At 44.3% G+C, this 21,341-nt stretch overlaps 1 protein-coding gene across 5 annotated transcripts in view; it reads left to right on the forward strand.

The window, feature by feature from the left end:
• cacna1e (calcium voltage-gated channel subunit alpha1 E) overlaps positions 1-21,341 on the forward strand; it is a 188,751-nt gene that overhangs the window by 101,942 nt on the left and 65,468 nt on the right. For 2 of the 5 annotated variants that reach the window (XM_033028317.1, XM_033028321.1), the window contains 5 exons: positions 766-895; positions 3,692-3,751; positions 7,551-7,657; positions 9,462-9,473; positions 11,654-11,750. In XM_033028317.1, coding sequence (XP_032884208.1) covers positions 766-895; positions 3,692-3,751; positions 7,551-7,657; positions 9,462-9,473; positions 11,654-11,750 — 406 coding nt within the window. The remainder of the gene's footprint in view (positions 1-765; positions 896-3,691; positions 3,752-7,550; positions 7,658-9,461; positions 9,474-11,653; positions 11,751-21,341) is intronic. The other 3 variants (XM_033028318.1, XM_033028319.1, XM_033028320.1) reach the window with 3 other exon arrangements.

The following is a 21,341-nucleotide window of genomic DNA, read 5'->3' on the forward strand; positions in this document are numbered from 1 at the left end:
AACCTACCTGCCAGCTCCTGCCCCTCACCTCCTCATATTGACTTTCCCACCTCTACACTGAGTCGTATGCAGGGTCCCGACCCGGAATGTCAACAATCCCTCTGCCTGCACAGTTGCTGCTCAACCCACCAAGTTCATCCAGCAGTTTGTTAGTTTCCCTTCATCGCACAACCTGCAGCATCCAGTGCCTCCTGATGGACCTTTGTCAGCTTATTTTTCATCCTCTCTCAATCTTCCAGATAGCGGTGAATAAAAGCCTTATTGCCCATTCTTTCTTCACACGTCACGGACGGCACGATGGCGCAGCGGTAAAGTTGCTGCTTTACAGCACCAGAGACCTGGCCTTGATCCTGACCACAGATGCTCTGAATGTGACTGTACGGAGTTTGTACATTCTCCCCATTACCTGCGTGGGTTTTCTCCGGGTGCTCCCACACTCCAAAGACGTACAGGTTTGTAGGTTAATTGGCTTCGGTAAAATTGTAAATTGTCCCTAATGTGTAGGCTAGTGCTAGTGTACAGGGATCGATGGTCCGTGTAGACTCGGTAGGACGAAGGGCCACAAACAAAAACTAAAACTAAATGTCATTCCTTCCACCCCAGGAATCAGTGTGGTGAACCGTGGGGACTGTGGGGAGAATAAAATTAAGTTAGTGTGAATGGGTTGGTGTGGACCCATTGGTCCATGGGTCTTGTTTCCTTTGCTGAATGATGGTGATTCGATGATTGTAGAGAATCTCTGCAGTGACTGTTTCTCCATTGCAGGGTTCGCCGGGCATGCCACTTCATTGTCAACCTACGCTACTTTGAGATGAGTATCCTCCTGGTGATCGCAGCCAGCAGCGTAGCTCTAGCAGCAGAGGATCCCATCAACAAAGACTCCTCTCGGAATCACGTAAGGCCATGTCAAGTGTCTACAGGACTGACGGTGTGGACTGCAGGGCTGACTGCTGGAGTCCTGTGGATTGTTCAGCTTTACCCTACATTTCAATAGCTCTTTATTCTCACGTATGCACAGCACAGTGAAATTATTCTGCACAACCACAAATGTAATGTTGCCATAATTTTGGCACTGTTTAAAATAAATAAAACCAGAAAAAAAGAAACAGCCCAAAGTACAAAGTCCAGTCCACATGTTTGGAATCCTGGAGTGCCCCCGATCCAGAGGCCCGTGGTCCCTGTCCTCTGCCGACCACTCCTGTGTCCTGGGGGATGCCTCCTGCAGCTGACCTTGAAGGTGCTGGAGGTAATCTGGAGGTAATAGCCCGGTCACTCTCTGCCCTATCCACTCCTCGCATCCGTCATCGCCAGCGGCTCCCTCCTCGACTTTGGGGCTACCCTACCCTACAGTTAAGGACTGAATGGAGAGTAGGATCACAGCACCCAGAAATTCCTGTGTTGGAGTTAAGAGTAAATATTGATAGATCAATCAGCAATGATTGAGCCCATGCACAATTTGAGAGCCTCATACTCAGAAGCTATAACAATAGGGTTTGTTATGATATTGTGGCATTCATTACAAGAGCAAAACAGTTGCTATTATAGGGGAACTGTAATTACTCCTGCAATTTTCATTGCTAAAGCGGAGAACAGGTTAAGGGCCTGTCCCACTTTCACGACCTAATTCACAACCTCTGCCGAGTTTGCCCTTGACTCATACTAGCAGCATGGTCGTCACGAGGTTGTAGGAGGCCGTAGGTAGGTCGTGATGCTAGTCATAGGTACTCGTGGCATCAAGTAGGTCGGGGCGTTTTTTCAACATGATGAAAAATGTCCACGAGTAAAAAAGGTCGTGAAAGTGGGACAGGCCCTTAAATCTGCTGCAACACAATGGTTGTGTTTCTAAGAAATCTCACATTAATGAAACGTTGCGTTTAGAAAAACAGTGTGTCAATGGGGGAGGGTGGGATTAGGGGCTAGAGAATTTCAGGCTTTGTTAATGACAACGTTGTTTTTCTCCAGAGGATTTTCAAAAATAAAGCCCTTATTAATAAATATATTTAGTTATAGTCATTGACAAGTCTATAAGTGTAGTTTTGTTACAGCAAGCTAAAATACTAGCTGACATTGTTACATTGTTTAATACAGTACCACTGCACAAGGGTCAGTAGAAGCAATCACTTGTCAATTTCAATGACCATCTGTGGTGAAATTAGGGACAATGGTGTCTGATTACTGCAGGGAGGCTACATAGGAATCTAGACTTTTTTTTGTAAGACAGCTTTTTTTATGCTTGTTAATTTTTAATTTATCTTTTAAGTGTTTTTCTAATTTCCAATCAAAGTTGCCCCTGTTATACAAACAATGTTTCATAATTCACAGATCATTTTAAATACAACTCATAGTATGGGAATACACATGATAGCAGAATTACTTGTACCTGGTACCATCGGTGAGCAGTTGGTGCCACATTAATTTTCATTACTGCTGTGCATCATTTATTAATGCAGCAGAACACTTGTTACCATGGCAGAGCACTAATGTGTTCAGCAGAGCAGTTATTACCTATGTGTATTTGTTACCAGATTAAATTAGTTAATGAGGAAACCAGGACATGTGATGATAATGTGGGTAAATGGTGAAGGATCAGCCACAGTCTTATTGAATGACCGAACATGAGTGTTTCTGCTTCTGTTTCCTTTGTTCTTGAGCAACGGTGACTATCCAGAATAAGGATCTGGTCCAAAGATCGACACCTTAAATGTAAGGTCACTGATGAGATATTTGTTCTCCTCATTTAAAGTCTCTCATAGGTTCCGTCCAACTGGATTTGGTTGTGACCACTCAGCACATTGCGTTTCCCAGAATGGCTGGCCCTCTTTTGTGAGAAGTTGTCTGCAGTTCCTGCAGTGATTATGGATTTATGGATAGGCAATGTTCAGAGAAATATGGGTCAAATGCGGGCAGGTGAGACTAGTGTAGATGGGGCACCTTGGTCGGCGTGGGCAAGTTGGGCCGAAGAGCCTGTTTCCATGCCGTATGAGTGGGTAAATCTTTGGAATTATCAACCTGAGGATTGGGAAGATTCAGACAGTGAGTCACAGCGAGACAGAGATCAGTAGAACTATGGATAATATAGGAATCCAGGGTGATTGAGAGTTGGCATGGGCCTGTGTGTCAAAGGGCCTGGTTTCAAGCTGTCTCTCTCTGGGCAGCCCGATGTCGCAGCAGTAAAGTTGCTGCCTCACAGCACCAGAGACCAAAGATCCTAATGATGGTATCTCCACGGAACTTGTACGTTCTCCCTGTGACCGTGTGGGTTTCCTCTGGCTCCTCCAGTTTCTTCCCATGTTCCAAAGAGGTAGAGGTTTGTAGGTTAAGTGGCTTTGCTAAAAATTGTAAATTGTCCCTCGTGTGTACGATAGAGTTAGTGTACGGGGATCGCTGGTTGGAGCGGACTCAGTGGGCCGAAAGACTCTGAATAAAATCAAACTGGAAGAATTGTCATAATTATTCAAGGAAAACTAGAATTTAGATTGAAACCAGAGATAACATTTGTTAAGAAGCATTAAAGGATAAGAATTGAAAAGAGCCTCAATTAAATAAAGGAGGTAGGCAATGCATTTTGTAGATACGCATACTCCTAATTAATCTCTCTCTCTCTCTCTCTCTCTCTCTCTTTCTCTCTCTCTCTCTCTCTCTCTCTCTTTCTCTCTTTCCCCCTCTCTCTCTCTCTCTTTCCAACTACCAGGTGCTCAGGTATTTCGATTATGTGTTCACAGGAGTTTTCACCTTTGAAATGGTGATTAAGGTAAAGCATTTCATTACAGATTGTAACCAAACTTACCCTTCCCCACTCTCCATCTAAGATCGACATCCACCAATCTGTCTGATGCTCTCCGCAAATGTGACACATTCCATTCCTCCTGCATCCTCTCCACCAGGATGTCTATCCCCGTGCTTATTTCTAGAGACTGTACACCATGAGGCAGTACACCGGCACAGCTCGTAGAACCGTTGCCTTGCCCTGCAGACTTTGGTTCAATCCTGATCATTAGGATTATATACGAACTGTGTGTGGAGTTTGCTCATTTTCCCTGCAACTGTTGTGGGTTTCCGCTGGGCGCTCCAGTTTCCTCTCACATCCCGAGATGTGGTCGGGTAGCTGGCCGCTGTAAATTGCCGCTTGTGTTTGGATGAGCAGTAGAATCTGGTGGGAAATGTGGAAAGACGTACGATCAGTGTAAATGAATGGTTGACGCTTAGCACAGACTCAGTGGGCTGAAGGATCTGTTCCAATGCTGTACCGCACTGTGACGAAGCCCAATCAGAATATACAGTCATAAATAAGAAAACAAAAGGAAGTCAGGCAGCATGTTTGGGCATTTTTGTAATACCAACAACAATTTCCATCAGCTCAAACAAGATTCTACCACCAAACACATACTCCCCTCCCTTTTCAGCATTTCAAAGGGATCATCCACTTTGCAATTTCCCAGTCAACTCTCCCTTCCTCACCGGCCACTCCCTGTCTTAAGGCACCATGCCTTGCAATTGCAATCAATGCAATACCTGCCCTCCCAACTATTCTCTTCCCACCCAAATAGTCTATCAGAGTGAAGCAGTGATTCACCTGCACTTCTTCCAGTCACGTTCACCGATCTGGTGTTCGCGATGTGATCTCCTCTACAATAGAGAAACCCGATGGGTGTTGGGCAATCACTTTGTGAAGCTCCCGTGTTCGGTCAACAGGAGCGACTCTGAGATTTCCGATGCCTTGTCACATTAATCCGCCATCCCCTGCACTCTGACCATTCTGTCGGTGCCCCCATGCACTGTTACAAGGGCCAATACAGTGAGAAACTGTGCCCATCTTCTGTCCTGATAGTTCCAGTCTTCTAGACTCTGTATTGAATTCTTCAACCTTGGGCAACACACTTTTTATATCTGCACTAAAGGTAACCATATGGTCATTTATGTTGTAGCCATAATCTGTGATTATACTCGTATTCTTTCTACTCATTAGTATAGCCTTACCTGCTCAACTCGGCCACAGCTTGCGCATTAGCAATACGTGATATGAACAAAGAAGCATAATCATGCACTAACTGCCCCTTTTAGCCATTTGAACCCGTCTCACCCATCACAAACACTTCCTAACCTCACTCCATCCATCCCACCACCTTCCCTGCAAATACGTTTTTTATAATCTCGTGCCCGGTTTTGATGAAGTATCTGAACCTGAAACACAAACTCAGCATATCTCTCCACAGATGCTGCCTGACCAGCATTTTTCTGTTCAAATGTCAAATTTTAGGCATTTGCATTTTTGGGAGTTTCCAGGATATCCAGTCCCCCATCATTTCCATCCCCTTGTCAGTTCATCTAGTCCATCAATACCTCCAACTCCTCAGCAGAATATCTAGACCACAACCTCTGTAATCCCACCCAGGATGTCAAGTCCCTCTACATCTCCATCCCTGACCAGGATATGCAGACCCTCTACCCCTCCATCGCCCAACACAAGGTCCATTCCCTCTGCACCTGCATCCCCTATCAGGATATCCAGTCCCATCTACACAGACTAATTCATAGAAACACACTCAGAGACGTCAGAGAAAACATTTTCTATATTGACTCTACTTTTACTATGTCGACTTTACAAGGTGGCATTGTATGATTTACATCAGAGTGTTGATTGTGGGAAAGCGCCTTCAGTTTTGAGAGCTTGGAGTTACCCATTTGAAACTAAACTCGCAGTCTAAGGCAAAGAGAAAAATATGTAGGTCACTCTTTAAATATACAACTATCAATTGGTTGAATTCTTATACAGAAGTGTGCCAAGATGTTCACAGTGTAAAAAAGAAAAAGCTGCCAAGTCTAGCTCATGCAGATGGCTTTGAAGGGGCAGATGAATGATGAACACCTGGGAGGTCCCAAAGGGCAACTCTAGCTCAAAGGGTCTGGATATGATGAAGGGGCAGGAAAGGCATAAGAGTTCAGTGATAGAGTGGTGAGTTAACAGGCCCAGAGGTGATTGGGGGATTACTGATAATTATTGAAGAGACATATAGACAATAGACAATAGTAGGCAGGAGTAGGCCATTCAGCCCTTCGAGCCAGCACCGCCATTCAATGTGATCATGGCTGATCATCCCCAATCAGTACCCCCCGATCCTGCCTTCTCCCCATATCCCCTGACTCCGCTATCTTTAAGAGCCCTATCTAGCTCTCTCTTGAAAGTATCCAGAGAACCGGCCTCCACCGCCCTCTGAGGCAGAGAATTCCACAGACTCACAACTCTCTGTGTGAAGAGACTTACTGTAAATCGGAGTATAAAATCTGGATGCATTGTGGGATACTCATTAGTATAGGTGAGTGGCCACAAGGAGAGGGAGTTTGACACTGAGTTAAGATCAAATGTATTGATATTCTCTTTCTCCTTTATATTGTCAGAAGAGTTTCCACAATGATTATACAGCATTGAAACAAGCCTTCAGACCAACCTGACCATGCTGTCCAAAGTGCCAACCCTGATCTGGTCTTCTTCGATTGCATTGATTGATTGAAAGATACAGCATGGAAACAGGCCCTTCGACCCACCAAGTCCACGCTGACAATTGATCACCCATTCACACTACTTCTGTGTTCTCCCAATTCCTCATCCATTTGACTGTGTTTGGCCCATATCCCTCTAAACCTTTCCTATCCATGTACCTGTCCAAAATAGCAGCATGTTCACTATACACACTACCCCCAGATTCCCTTTAAATCTTTCCCCTCTCACCTTAAATCTATGCCCTCTAGTTTTAGACCGCCCTACCCTGGGAAAAAGATTGTGACCATCCACCTTTTCTACGCCCCTCATGATTTTATAAACCTCTATAAGGTCACCCCACGGCTTCAAACATCACAGGGAAAACAGTCCCAGACCTTTAAGGCGGCAGGGTGGTGCAGCTGCAGAATTGCTGCATTACAGTGCCAGAGACCCGGGTTCGACCCTGACTATGGATGCTGTCTTTACTGAGTTTGTATGTTCTCCCTGTGACTGCATGGGTTTTTTCCGGGTGCTCTGGTTTCCTCCCTCATTCCATATACAGGTTTATAGGTTAATTGGCTTCTGTAAATTGTAAATTATCCCAGGTGTTTAGGATAGTGCTAGTGTACGGGGTGATCACTGGTCGGCGTGGACTGAAGGGCCTGTTCCCACGCCCTATCTCTAAAGACTAAAGACTATCCAATCATCCTTATAACTCAAATCCTCCAGATCTAACAGTATCCATACAAATGTTTTCTGCACCTTCTCTAGTTTAATCATATCCTTCCAAAAAAAATGGTGACTATCCTTGGCTTTCTCAGAAATTCTTTGTTTATATCTCACACCTTCCTTATTCCATCTGCAGTTTCAAACCACTTTTTCATCAAATTACGAATCCTCAGTGTGAATAACGTTTACCTGACTGTGTCTAATTCTACTCTGTGAAGCATGGTGGGTCTCTATACTAAGCTAGAGATGCTAAATCAGTGCAAGTTAAGTCAGTGTAAGATTTAACAGCGGTGAACTGTGAAGATACTGTTGATTAATTATTTAGCTGTTATCCTTTCTCTAGATGATAGACATTGGTTTGATTTTCCATGAAGGCTCGTATTTCCGTGACGTTTGGAACATTCTGGATTTCATCGTAGTGAGTGGAGCACTGGTTGCATTTGTGTTCACGTAAGTGACTGAGGGTAATTGGAATCTTTGCATTGCTGTTTCAGCTTGAGCAAGAGTGGCACCGGGCCTGTTTGTTTGGGGGTGGTTGCAGAACAAGTGTACCTTTCCAGACAATGAGACTTGCCTATGGAGAACACTATGGGTTAGATATGTAACAAAGCTCTCTCTACACTGCCCCATTAAAAATCACTTTTGGTGAACACATGATGGGTTAAATATGCAGGAATGCTTAATCTGCATTGCCCCAGCAAAGACCCTGGGAGGGAGGCATAGACAATAAACAATAGGTGCAGGAGTAGGCCATTCGGCCCTTCGAGCCAGCACCGCCATTCAATGTGATCATGGCTGATCATCCCCAATCAGTACCCCGTTCCTGCCTTCTCCCCATAGCCCCTGACTCCGCCATTTTTAAGAGCCCTATCTCACCACTCTCTGTGAGAAAAAGTGTTTCCTCGTCTCCGTTCTAAATGGCTTACTCCTTATTCTTAAACTGTGGCCCTTGGTTCTGGACTCCCCCAACATCGGGAACATTTCTGGACTCCCCCAACATCGGGAACATAGTCAAGGAACGACAAAAAAGATAACATATACTTTTGTTCATTAGTGACAACAAATATTGGGTGATGAGGAATATTTAGACGTTTTGAATGAATGAATGAATAAGTTTATTCATAGATTGACAGATAGAAAGCAAGAATTGGCTATGCAAGAAGCAGCAGATGTTGCCCAACCATGGGGAGGGATAAGAATACACGTCAGCTGGGTGTGCTACAAATTGTAGGGAAAGGACAAAGTGAGTGTACAAGACATACAAATTGATTGATAAACGGGAGTATGTCAGAAAGGGACTGTGCCTACAAACAGACCTCCAATGGATTATTGGCCTTCATGACAAGATAATTTGAGTTTGAGGGGGAAGATTTCTTGTTTTAATTACAGTAAAACTCCAATAATCTAATATCCTCAGGATTATGGTACCGCTGATCTGACGGATTTTATAGACTCTTGGAGTCTTCCTTTCAAAACTCCAACCCGCATTTAATTCACATTTTTTAGACGTTACACCATAGTATTATAAATTTTTAATTGAACCAGAAGCGTTTACAGAGAATGTGTGAAATGCACGGTGAGTTTAAAGGGTGCACAGGATCATGTGGGAGATTGAAGGAAGATGCTTAGTTTGTTTAAAAATAGTGTGGGAACAGTCCCCACCGAGTTTAAATGGAGTGTGGTTATGGGGTTATGTTGAGTTTAGAGTCATCTATCCAAACAGTATTGAAACAGGCCCTTTGGCCCACCACGTCAATACTGTCCCCTTCAGGGAAAAGAGTCTCAGCCTTAATCTCAAGTCTCAATCTCTCTTTATAACTCAAACCCTCCATTCCAGGCAACATACCCGTGAATATTTCCCACACCTTCTCTAGCTTAATTGCATTGTTTATAGGGTTTATGGCGAGCATGGGAATGGGCCCTGGTGAGTTTGTAATGAGCGTGGGGAACATCACCCAGTGTTGAACCATTAACCTTCATAAACAACCAGTGAGCAGAATACTAGAGTTTTATTGTATGTAGGATGGTGGTGAGACCAGATTTGTCTTATCTCCCTCTTTGAAGAAGGATGTACTAAACTAAATTAAACTAAACTAAACAAAAGGAGATTTATAGATTCTGATAGTCTTTGTGCACTGTTCTGATATCTCTACATGTGCTGATACAGTATCTCTCTGTTTATGTTCATCTTGCTTGACTAACCTTGCATTCTTCTCTTCTCTCCTTTCTCCTATGAATTTTCTTTCTTCCAAAGGAATCTCATTGGGTAATTATAATTGATCTCTTCCTGTGTCTTGTAGAGGATGCCTCAGAGCCTAAAGCTCATCAAATGACGGGTTAGGATCCAGGAGGTGCTTGTTTGAATATTCCTGTGTTGGCGGATCTGATAAGAGTTCGGGGATTATTGTTGGTGAGATGAGATGAAAGGCAACCTCCATGTTTGGTTCACTTTGATTGATTGAAATCTACAGTACAGAAACAGGCCCTTTCGCCCACTGAATCCTCATTGACCATCACACTGAGCGATCGCCTGTTCGCACTAGCTCAGTGTTACTCCCCTTTCAAATCAACTCCCGACACAGAAAGGACAATTTACTGAGTCAAAGTCAATTATATTCGTCACATGCATCTGATGGTGCAGTGAAATGAATTTGCCAGCAGCGATGCACTTAACACAAAACATCCACCACAGCATTCTTCACTGTGGTGGAAGGCAACAAAATTCAGCCAGTCCTCCTCCTTTATTCACTATTTTCCTACAAACACACATGTCTTTGGGATATGAGAGGAAACTGGAGCATCCGGAGGAAACCTACATGGTCACAGGGAGAACGTGCAAACTCCACACAGACAGCACCCAAGATCAGGATCGAACCCAGGTCTCTGCCGCTGTGGGGCAGCAACTCTACCAGTTGTGCCATTGTACCAACCTCTTGATAATGTGGTGGACCATGGAGATTCACAGCATAGAAGCAGGCCCTTTGGCCCAGAGAGTCGATGCCAATCATCAACCAATTACTCTAATCCTATACTAATCCCATTTATTCTGCCCATATTCTTATCAATACCCCCTACTATATAGCAAACACTCAGGAACATTTACAGTGGCCAATTAACCTACCGACGTGCACTGTCTTTGGGATGTAGGAGGAATCTGAAGCACCTGGATGCTACCCTCATAGTCACAGAATGTACAAACTCCACACACAGAGCACCCCAGGTCAAGATGGAATACTGTTCTCTGGAGCAGTGAGGCATCAGCTCCACTAAATGTACCCCTCTGTTGTCTTAAAGTAGTTGGAGAATTGCTGTGGCAGAGGAGGGTTTTGACCTATTGACCATGGGTGGAAATCTCGGGGGGACAGGGGGACATGTCCCCTCCATGTTTTGAGAGGTGGGAGACAATCCCCACCCCCCATGTTTTGTAATCCGGATTTTGAAATTTGGTGAAAAAAATCTATTAAAAATCTCAGTTTTCCACGAGACAGTTGGGGGTGGGACTGATGATCGAGGGCACCGATTGGACGAGAGAGACGTCAGTCAGCTGGCAATGGACGGGGGGGCGGGACATGATGATTCAGCGCGATGATTGGAGGAGGGAGGTGTCGATCAGAGGCGGAAGTAGGGGGGGTGGGACTGAGGATAGAACGCGGTGATTGGAGGAGGGAGACGTCGTGGTGGTGCAAAGATCATAGAGCGGAGCTTGAATTGGCCCGTTTGCGTGGCCTTGCATCGCCCCGCGCGGCTCAAAATCGGCCACGGGATCTTCCACCGTCCCGCGGTCAAATTGCTGCGTCGAGGCTCCCGATGTTGAAGCCCCCGCCGGGCGATGGAAGATCCCGCGGCCGGTTTTAAGCTGCACCAGGCGATGAAAGGCCCCGCGAACGTGCCGATTGAAGCTCCACGATTCGGGGCGGACAAAACTGCTGTTGCTGGAGTTCGGAATCGGTCACCAACCAGGACAGCTCCCAATATGATCGTCCACAGGGCCCATGGCCAAAGCCTCCAAAGCTTCGCGTGTGTGTGTGCGCACGTGCGCGCGGTCACCAAGAAATTGTGTCTCCTCCCCATGGTTTGATAGCGATTTCCGCTCCTACCATTGACCCCTGGATTATGGGCTCCGCACTCTACAGCTACGCCCTTCTGCTGTTCTGGTCTTGCAAGGCAAGGCCGCCATTCAATGAACCCAATGTGGGACATTTTATTTGAATGTCAAAAGGCATCTCATGTCACAAATAGACCAGACCATGTTAGAGCTGCCAGTTCACAGTGAACCCGATGACCACACATTTCTGTGTTTAATGTCCACGTTGTAGGTCTCTGCTTAATGCTTTTGAGTTATATCTTTTTACTTCAATAATGTGCATTTTTTATGTTGCACTTTGTAATGTCTGTGTTCAAGAATTCTCTCAGAGTTTAACATCAGTCTGTCAATCTCACCCGCAGGGGATCCAGTGGGAAGGACATCAACACCATCAAGTCCCTGCGTGTTCTTCGTGTTTTACGGCCATTAAAGACCATCAAGCGACTCCCAAAACTGAAGGTATGGTATTTGATTGCTGGTTTCAGTTTTAGGAATGTAAGGAGCAGTGCTCTGCCTGTTTCTGACTAAAAGTAATGGGGCTCATTCATTGTTGCTGTCAACGTTCCTCTGTCATCCTTGTTAATTCGGCAGGTTTCTGTTCATCGTCACGCCTCTCTCTCATTCCATTGAATGGATCTCAAAATTCTCACACCCTCTGAATCCCCAGCTGTCGTTTCCTCAAAACTGAGTAAATTCCAACTCCTGCCCTGCCATAACCTATAACCGATTAATCAGTGATAAATAAGATAATATACCTTCAAAGCAGCTAAAGTCTGTACCTCTGGTAGTCCATTCTGTACTAACCTTGCATTCACATGATCGTTGCCCAGAGAGATGGAGATTTTCTATTAAGTGTGATTAAGGACACAAAGTTCCAATGATATTTGTGCATCACACTTAGATGCTTCTAATTAGTAAGCTGGAACGATTCTTTAGGAATGGCTATTCCTGCTGTAAATCCCTTATTTATCATCTGAACACTGATTCCAAGGAAGAACAAATCTTTTGTTCTGTTGGTAGAGATGGGTACAATTACAACATTTAAAAGATTTAGATAGGTATATTCATAGGAGGGACATAGGCCAAATGAAGGCAAATGGAATTGGCATAGCTAGTCATCATGGTTGTGATGAGTAGGCAAAAGGGCCTGTTTCCATGTGATTCTTTGATTACATGACTTTGTTTCTTGTAGTCGGAGTAGCTGAATGTGGCTAATGTTTGTTCCGTTATCCTTTACTGCATTCTGACACCCATTCGATATGGGAAAAAACACCATAAGCAGGTTGGACACCTCTAACAGACTCTAATGCGTATTCATGACTGTAATCACTCTTGTAACTTTATTGGCGCCTGATAGGTGGTGACTCTCCGTATTTTGTGTATTGTATGTAAAGACAAAGGATTTTACTGTACTTGGGTACATGCGACAATAAAGCATCGTTCATTCATTCTAAAATCTGCTCGACCATTCAATAGTATCAAGGCTAATCGATTTCCACCTCTCACATCTCTCAACCTGTTTAATGTCGCTAAATGTCCAATCGTCAATCAGTCTCATCTGAGGAGGCTAGTGAGTTATCATTCATTATACTGGGAAAGAGAACATCTGAGATTCATGATCCACTGAGTGAATGTTTTCTTTATCTAAATGGCTGACCCTTTATTTTGAAGCAAAGCCCATGGTTCTAAAACTTATTGCACCAGGAAACCAGGAAACAGCCTTTATTTGCCCTGTTACCCTTCTGGAATTTTGGACATTTCATTGACACAATTTCTTGTTCCTCTGAATTGCGGTGATTTCATAGCCATGTATGATTTATTCATCATTGGAGAATTTCCTTCATCCCAGAAATCAATTAATTGGACCACAGTTGTACTGCATTGGAGGCAAATATATCCGAATTGAACTGGGAAGTTCAAACTTATACCCTTTGCTCCATGCTTCTATCAAAGTGGAGAGTGTTATATTTCCACAGTCACCTAAAACCTTTTGACTCCTCCTCTTGACTCCTTGTCCATCTATCTTTGGATCACAATAAACTTTAATTTATTACACTAATTGTTCTTTCATTATCTGTTATTACCTGAGGTTATGAAAGCAAAGGCCAATGGATATTCAAATGATTTGTCAAACACTATTTCCCTTTCATAAAACCAACTTGCCCACACCAACCAACATGCCCCATCTACAACTAGTAGTCCCACCTGCCTGCGTTTGGCCTATATCCCTTAATGTCGGAAGGGTAGGAGTTGTGACAAGGGTGGTGAATCTGTGGCATTCATTGCCACAGATGGGTGCAGGCCAAGTAATTGGATATTTATGAATCAGAGATTGACAGATTTTTGATTAGTATGGGTGTCAAAGGTTATTGGGAAAAGGCAGGAGAATGGGGTTGAGAGGGAGAGATAGATCAGCCATGATTGAATGGCGGAGTAGACTTGATGGGCCAAATGGCCTAATTCTGCTTCTATGCCTTATGAACCTATGCGGACTCTGCAACAATCATCATGATTCTCTTAATGCCCTGTACATATATTCCTAATAATAGAAATAATAGATTCTCGCATATTCCCTCCATACATTATCTAATTATCAATAGAGGTGTTACATTTTCTACATTCAAGTCCACTGGAGTCATCCCCGAATCCTAGCAATTCTGGAAGATCAATGAATAAATTGAATTGAATACATTTTATTAGCCAAGTTGGTAAACATACAAGGAATTTGCCTTGGTGCTTTGCTCGCAAGAAAAAACACGATATACAGCAAACAATTATGAATAAAACATTATAATTTAAACAGGTGAAGAATTAAATAAAATACCAGAGCAAAAGGAGGCTACAGACTTTTGGTTATTGAGTAGAGCTACTGCTCGTGTAAAAAGCTGTTTTTATGTCTGTCTGTGGCAGCTTTGACAGTCCGGAGTCGCCTTCCAGAGGGAAGTGATTCAAAGAGTTTGTAGCCAGGGAGAGAGGGGTCAGAGATGATCTTACCCGCTCGCTTCCTGGCCCTTGCAGTGTACAGTTCTTCGATGGGGGGAAGGTTGCAGCCAACAACCTTCTCGGCTGATCGAACGATGCGCTGCAGCCTCCGGATGTCATGCTTGGTGGCTGAGCCAAATCAGACCATGATGGAGAAGGTGAGGACAGACTCTATGATGGCAGTATAAAACTGGACCATCATTGCCTGTGGCAGATTGTGTTTCCTCACCTGTCGCAGGAAGTACATCTTCTGTTGGCCCTTTTTGACTGTGGAGTAGATTCCACAAACAAAATCCTTGCATAGCAGGGCTGCCAATATTGGGTGAGAGTTGGGAGTGAGAAATTGCGAGACCAAGCCAGACGGAGCGTAGCGACCGAGAGGGGGGCGGAGGGTGTAGGAGGGGGAGGGGGTGTGGGAGGGGGGGTGTCCCCCATCCAATTGGTATGGAGCTTTTGCATTTTTCAGCTTGAAATTGGGCAATCTGGTGCACACTGTAGCGAGTCTTTTACCTTACACTTGAATGCAATATTTATGCTCTAAATTGGATTAGCTATGAATAAGGTTAGGCTAAATTACATTCCTAACTACATTCCACAGTAGAGCCAGGCTCTGAACAACAGGTGTGGCACATGAATGATCTTAGTATATTCATGTATGGACATCAGATTATAATCAAACACTTGGCCCATGTTGACCAACCTGGGTCTCGCTGCACACCTGGTACTACTCCTGACCCTGACTCCAGTTGCATACCTTCTCTTATTCCTGACCCCGAGTCCAGCTTTACACCTGTCCCCCTATTCTACCCTGATCATAGCTGTTTACCTGCTTAGGTTCCCAGTGCTGAACACTCCCATTGTCCCAGCTTTGACTGCACACCCAGTACTATTCCAGACCTTGACTCCAGATGCACACCTGACCTTGCTCCTACCCCCTCTGCACTGACAATATATCTGGCTCACACATAAAGCCCCATATTTGACCCCCTGGACTTAACCTATTAAGTTCAAGTCCACAGGTGCTCATCAATTGCAGTAATCTTTTATGGGGCACTTCACAGACCATATTTTGTATAACAAAATTTGCTACATCCATTGGCTTCCTTGTTACCTAACATGCTATTTACTGTCAAATAAAGTAATCAATTGGTTGAACACAATTTCTCATCCATAAAATTATACTCACTCAGCTGTATAAATTACCATTTCCTTCTTTTTCCTAACAAACTGTCCTGAAGTCATTTTCACCCCCAATCTTTTCAGTATTTTGCTGTCTTCCTCGCAGCTGGGATTATTTTTCCAATAACTATATATCTAAGCAATATTATTCTATGTGATCTTGAGAGTACATAATATTTTTTGTGTTATTCATAACACAACAATGATAAAAAGATCTTTGTTTTGATTGCACCCACCAACATGCATACATTATTATATTACAGTTAATCTGTACCGAGGGCATATTTTTGTTCCAATGCTCCCCATTCCCAATTACTTTTACATTGAAGTGATTGAAATCCAAGTGAAGTTTAAATGGCATCAGAAAAATAAAACCTCCGGAATGGATGATATTCATTACGTGGTTGGTTGGAGTCAGTATCAGCGCAATTACTATATTAAACGTTGAATCTTCCGATGTCCTGGTTCAAGCTAAAACTAAAGACAAATAATAACCTCCTCACACATTCCACTGCAAGTATCTCTGTCACTCCTTTAAAACATGCCCCTTCTTTGAACAAGCTCTTATACATGGCATCTGAATCAGTTTCCATCTGATTACACTCCTTGAGGATGTTCATCTACGTGTTCAATTAATAAAACAACGAGATTGGGGACATTTCTACTCAACCTGTCAAAAGAATTTGGGGGGGGGGGGGGTTTAGAAATAGTCAGTGAGGTAAACAAACATAATAGTTGAGTGGCAATTGACAATAGTGCTACATTCCAAATATTTAACTGAAGGAAATAATGGGTTATCGGGGCTGTATGTTGTGACAGGCAGCCTGACACCTTGCATGTCATTTTAATATTACACTTATCCCATCCCCCTGGATATTCCGGATTAATAAATTAAGGTTTTGTCAACTAATTACAAATCAGACTAATTACAAATCAATAACATTAGCCAACTCTGAAACACGAAGCGCTGAGCATTGGGATCCAGACATCATGGACAACTGGCCTCAGTCACCCGCTCACATCTGGCAGTGCTCCCTGTCTGAACCAAGGACTACAAAGTGTTTTTGAAAGTGGGGAGGCTGAGTGATCACTGATCACTGGCCTTAGGGGTACCTGGCGTGGGAGTGGAGCAATGAAGTGGGGGGAGGGGGGTGATCCCCCCCCTCCCACGGTAGGGACTTTTTGAAATTTGATGTATTAAAATCATGTTTTAGTGCATTGCAGAAGTATGATTTCAATGTTTTTTGTTTGAAGTATTTTTAAGGTAACTTTTTAAGGGGTAACCTTTTCCACATAAAGGGTGGTGGGTGTATGGAACAAGCTGCCAGAGGAGGTAGTTGAGGCAGGGACTATCCCAACATTTAAGAAACAGTTAGACTGACACATGGATAGGACAGGTTTGGAGGGATATGGACCATAAGCAGGTAGTGTAGCTGGGACATGTTGGCGGGTGTGGGCAAGTTGCACCGAAGGGCCTGTTTTCACACTGTATCACTCTATGACTACATTATACCTCCACCATGCATGAATGCTTCAAAATCAAGTGGTCGAGCTTTATTGCCATATACTCAAGCATAGAAACATAGAAAATGGGTGCAGGAATAGGCCATTCGGCCCTTCGAGCCAGCACTGCCATTCAATATGATCATGGCTATACATCTAAAATCAGCACCTCTTTCCTGTTATTTCCCCATATCCCTTGATTTAGCTAGCTCCAAGAGCTAAATGTAACTCTCTCTTGAAAACATCCAGTGAATTGGTCTCCACTGCCTTCTGTGGCAGAGAATTCCACAGATTCACAACTCTCTGCGTGAAGAAAGTTTGTCCTCATCGCCGTCTAACTGGCCTACCCTTTATTGTTAAACTGTTACCGCTGATTCTGAACTCCCCCAACATCGGGAACATTTTTCCTGCAGTTGCAGTAGGTGAAAATCTAGCAGGCAAGCAGGATGCTTTCTCCAACCACCCCCATTTGGCCACTATCTTCCACCGTTTCTACCCAGTGCTTGGTACTTACTTCCAGCAGCCACTGGTTGTCCTCCAGGATGCACGGAGCCGCAGTCTGACCCATGTCGGTCGCCTGGACGAATGCGGCACAGAGACACTAACGACAGTGGCGCAACGCCTCCGACGGCCCGGGACTCTTGCACTGAGGCTGCTCCATGGCTGGAGCTGCAGCGAGCGACTCGCCAGCCCGGCAAACACTCGCCAGCCCCGCTCCCTGTCCGCATCTGTCCCCGCCGCTGCTTCTGCTTCCATCCGTCCCTCAGTCCCGGCTCTCCAACACCTGCGGCCCATGCAGTTGATATGAGTTTTGAAATTTTCGCTGATCACAGAATTTCTCACGACAGAGCATGAGAAATTTGTGATCAGCGTAAGAGCGTGAGAATTTGGTGAAATGCGTGATTCTCACGCTCAATGCGTGAGAGTTGGCAGCCCTGACATGGGTCCCCTGGCGGTCTAGGTGCTGGAGGATGAAGTGCAGGCCCAGGTTGACTGCATCATCCACTGATCTATTGACCCGGTATGCAAACTGCAGGGAGTCCAGCAGGGGGTTTGTGATATTTTTCAGGTGGGCCAGCACAAGTCTTTCAAGGACCTTTGTGATCACAGAGGTCAGTGCGACAGGCCTGTAGTCATTAAGACCAGTACTCCTTGGTTCTGGGTAAAGGAACAATAGTGGAGACTTTGAAGCAGACCTGAGCCAACATCTTTTCTCCGGCAGTTGTTCACTTTTCTCCGGCAATTCCTCTGGAGAAAAGGGATGGGTGATGTTTTGGGTCGGGATCCTTTGTAGACTATGGGGTGTGTTTTTACCCAGGAGTCAGAAGGTTGGGGGCTAAGTCCCACTCCAGGGGCTTGGTCATGTAAGTCTAGATTCACAAGCTGGTGAATTATTTGGAGTGTATGTTGTGGCACCGTACCATATGAGATGATACCCAAAAACTCCCAACTCCACTCCCTGATGGACATAAAAGATTGAAAATCACAAAATTCACAGATGCTGGAAATCTGAAATTAAAACAGTAAATGGTGGGGCTCCGAAGTAGTACAGGGAACAGCTGTGGAAATAATGTCAGGATATAAAAGATTCCTAAGTGTTGCTTCAGAGATGAGCAACGTGGGTTAACTGGCCAATATCTATCTGTCAAATTATACCTCAAGTCATTATCTGTTCATTACCACGGTACTGTTTGTATCAGCTACTGCACACACATTAGTTGTTGCATTTCCTGCATTAATGTAATGACTATACCTAAAAGTACATTGCAGACTGGAAAGAACATTATGAGGTCAGATTAAAGCTTTATAATTGCATAGACTTCTAAGACTTGTCTGCTAATATTGTAAGCAGCTGCTCCCGTTCATCAAAAGTTGCTCTCAATTGTTGGTTTCATTTTAAGTTAAGACCCAAGCATCATACATACTCACATTATTGTCAAACTCAACGTGAAACTTATAATTCCCATCACTCTACCTGCAAAGTTCATTTGCCATACGTTCATCGAATTACAGTCTGTAGTCTGGAATGAGAGGGGGTATCAGCGACATTGACCAAGAGGACATCCGTGATGTCCACTTTCTTTAGGAAACGTAGTTTCCACCTTGCTGATGTAGATGGATCACTCACCCGCATCTCCACTCTGTCCTGTATTTCTGCTCTCGTTTGCCCCTGCCCCCCACCAGATGGAACAAGGATAGAGTTCCCCGGTCTTCATTTTTCAACCCACCAGCCTCCGCATCCAACACATATTCTTCAACATTTCCGTCACCTCCAACGTGATCCCACCACCAGTCATATCTACTCATGCCCAACCCTTCTCTCCTTCTGCAGCGACTGTTCCCTCCTCAAATCCTTGGTTCACTCATCACTTCCCACCAAACTACCCCATCACCAGGTACTTTCCCCTGAAACCACAGGAGATGTATCATCTGTCCCTACGGCTCCTTCCTCACCTGCATCCATGGGCCCCAATAGTCTTTTCAGGTGAGGCAATGGTTCATGTGGACCTCTTTTAACCTACTACATCCAGTGTTCAGAATTCAGATATTGAAGGTGCAAACGGATTTGGGAGTGCTGGTGCAGAATCCTAGGAATTATTGGGTTAACATATGATGAACACCTGATGGCCCTGAGCCTGTGCTCGCTGGAGTTTAGAAGGATGAGGGGAAACATCATTGAAACTTACCGAATATTGAAAGGCCTGGATAGAGTGGATGTGGAGAAAATATTTCCACTCGTGGGAATGTCTAGGACCAGAGGCTATAGCATCAGAATAAAAGGACCTACCTTTACAAAGGAGATGAGGAGGAATTCCTTTATTCAGAGGGTGGTGAATCTGTGGAATGCATGTCCACAGATGGCTGTGGAGGCCGTCAATGGATATTTTTAAGGTGCAAAATAACAATTAGTTAGCCCACAGCATAATAAACTAAAAATATAAGCATGACTGTTTGAATCAATTCATTTTTGTTTCATAATATACTAAATATGAAATGACTTTTCAAGTATTGGAACATACTGATGCTGAAAGCTGTCTCCACACGTCACACTATGAAATGTGGCTGATGTTTCATGGTGTGGAGCATGGTGGCATATACCAATTTGTTGCTATTGAGTTTGGGCATGTGAGCACTATGCTACCTCCCTAAATTGCTGACATTTTGCTCATCGATCAAAAGTAACATGGTGTGCTTAATAACTAAATGCAACTCATTCATAGGAAAAACATCCACACTCTTCACTAATTACAGTTTTCAGCTCCTCAAACAAAAAGCCCATGATTCTGCCCATCCCCAGCCCATCCTGTTTCTCAACCCTTTGGTCTATTGCTGTGGAGTAAGTGAGCAAGGATGTTTCCTGGAATGAAGAACGTTAGTTATACGGAGAGAATGGATTCGCTGTGTTATTTTTCACCGGAGCAAAGAACGTTGAAGGGTGAGATTTAAAATGATGGGAGAAAATTTTAAAAGGGACATGAGGGGCAACCTTTTTCATAGAGTTGTGGGTATATGGAACAAATAGCCATAGGTTAGACACAAAAAGCTGGAGTAACTCAGCAGGACAGGCAGCATCTCTGGAGAGAAGGAATGGGTAACGTTTCGGGTCGAGACCCTTCTTCAGACTGGTTTGGGATAAAGGTAACGAGAGATATAGGCAGTGATGTGGAGAGATAATGATCAATGAATGAAAGATATGCAAAAAAATAATGATGATAAAGGAAACAGGCCATTGCAAGCTGTTAATAAACACAAAAAGCTGGCATAACTCAGCGGGACAGGCAGCATCTCTGGAGAGAAGGAATGGGTGACGTTTCTGTTCGAGACCCTTCTTAACGAGAAGCTAGTGTGACTTAGGTGGGAGATGGATAGAGAGAGAGAGAGAGAGAGAGAGAGAGAGAGAATGCTGGTGCTACCTGAAGTGAGATAAATCAATATTCATACCACTGGGCTGTAAGTTGCCCAAGCGAAATATGAGATGCCGTTCCTCCAATTTACGTTTAGTTCACTCTGACAATGGAGGAGACCGAGGACAGAAAGATCTGTCTCGGAATGGGAAGGAGAATTAAAGTGTCCAGCAACCGGGAGATCAGGTAGGTTCACGCGGGCTGAGCGAAGGTGTTCTGCGAAATGATGGCCCAGTCTGCGTTTGGTCTCGCCGATGTATAAGATTCCACCTTGAACAATGGATACAGTAGATGAGGTTGTAGGAGGTGCAAGTGAATCTCTGCCTAACCTGAAAGGACAGTTCCTGGACAGAGTTGAGGGAGGAGGTATAGCGACAGGTGTTGCATCTTCTGTGGTTGCAGGGGAAGGAACCTGGGGAGGGGGTGGTTTGGGTGGGAAGGGATGAGTTAACAGCCATAGGAAGTGATTGAAGTGGGTACA

Source organism: Amblyraja radiata, chromosome 10 (assembly GCF_010909765.2).
Source record: "Amblyraja radiata isolate CabotCenter1 chromosome 10, sAmbRad1.1.pri, whole genome shotgun sequence".
Taxonomy (NCBI): domain Eukaryota; kingdom Metazoa; phylum Chordata; class Chondrichthyes; order Rajiformes; family Rajidae; genus Amblyraja; species Amblyraja radiata.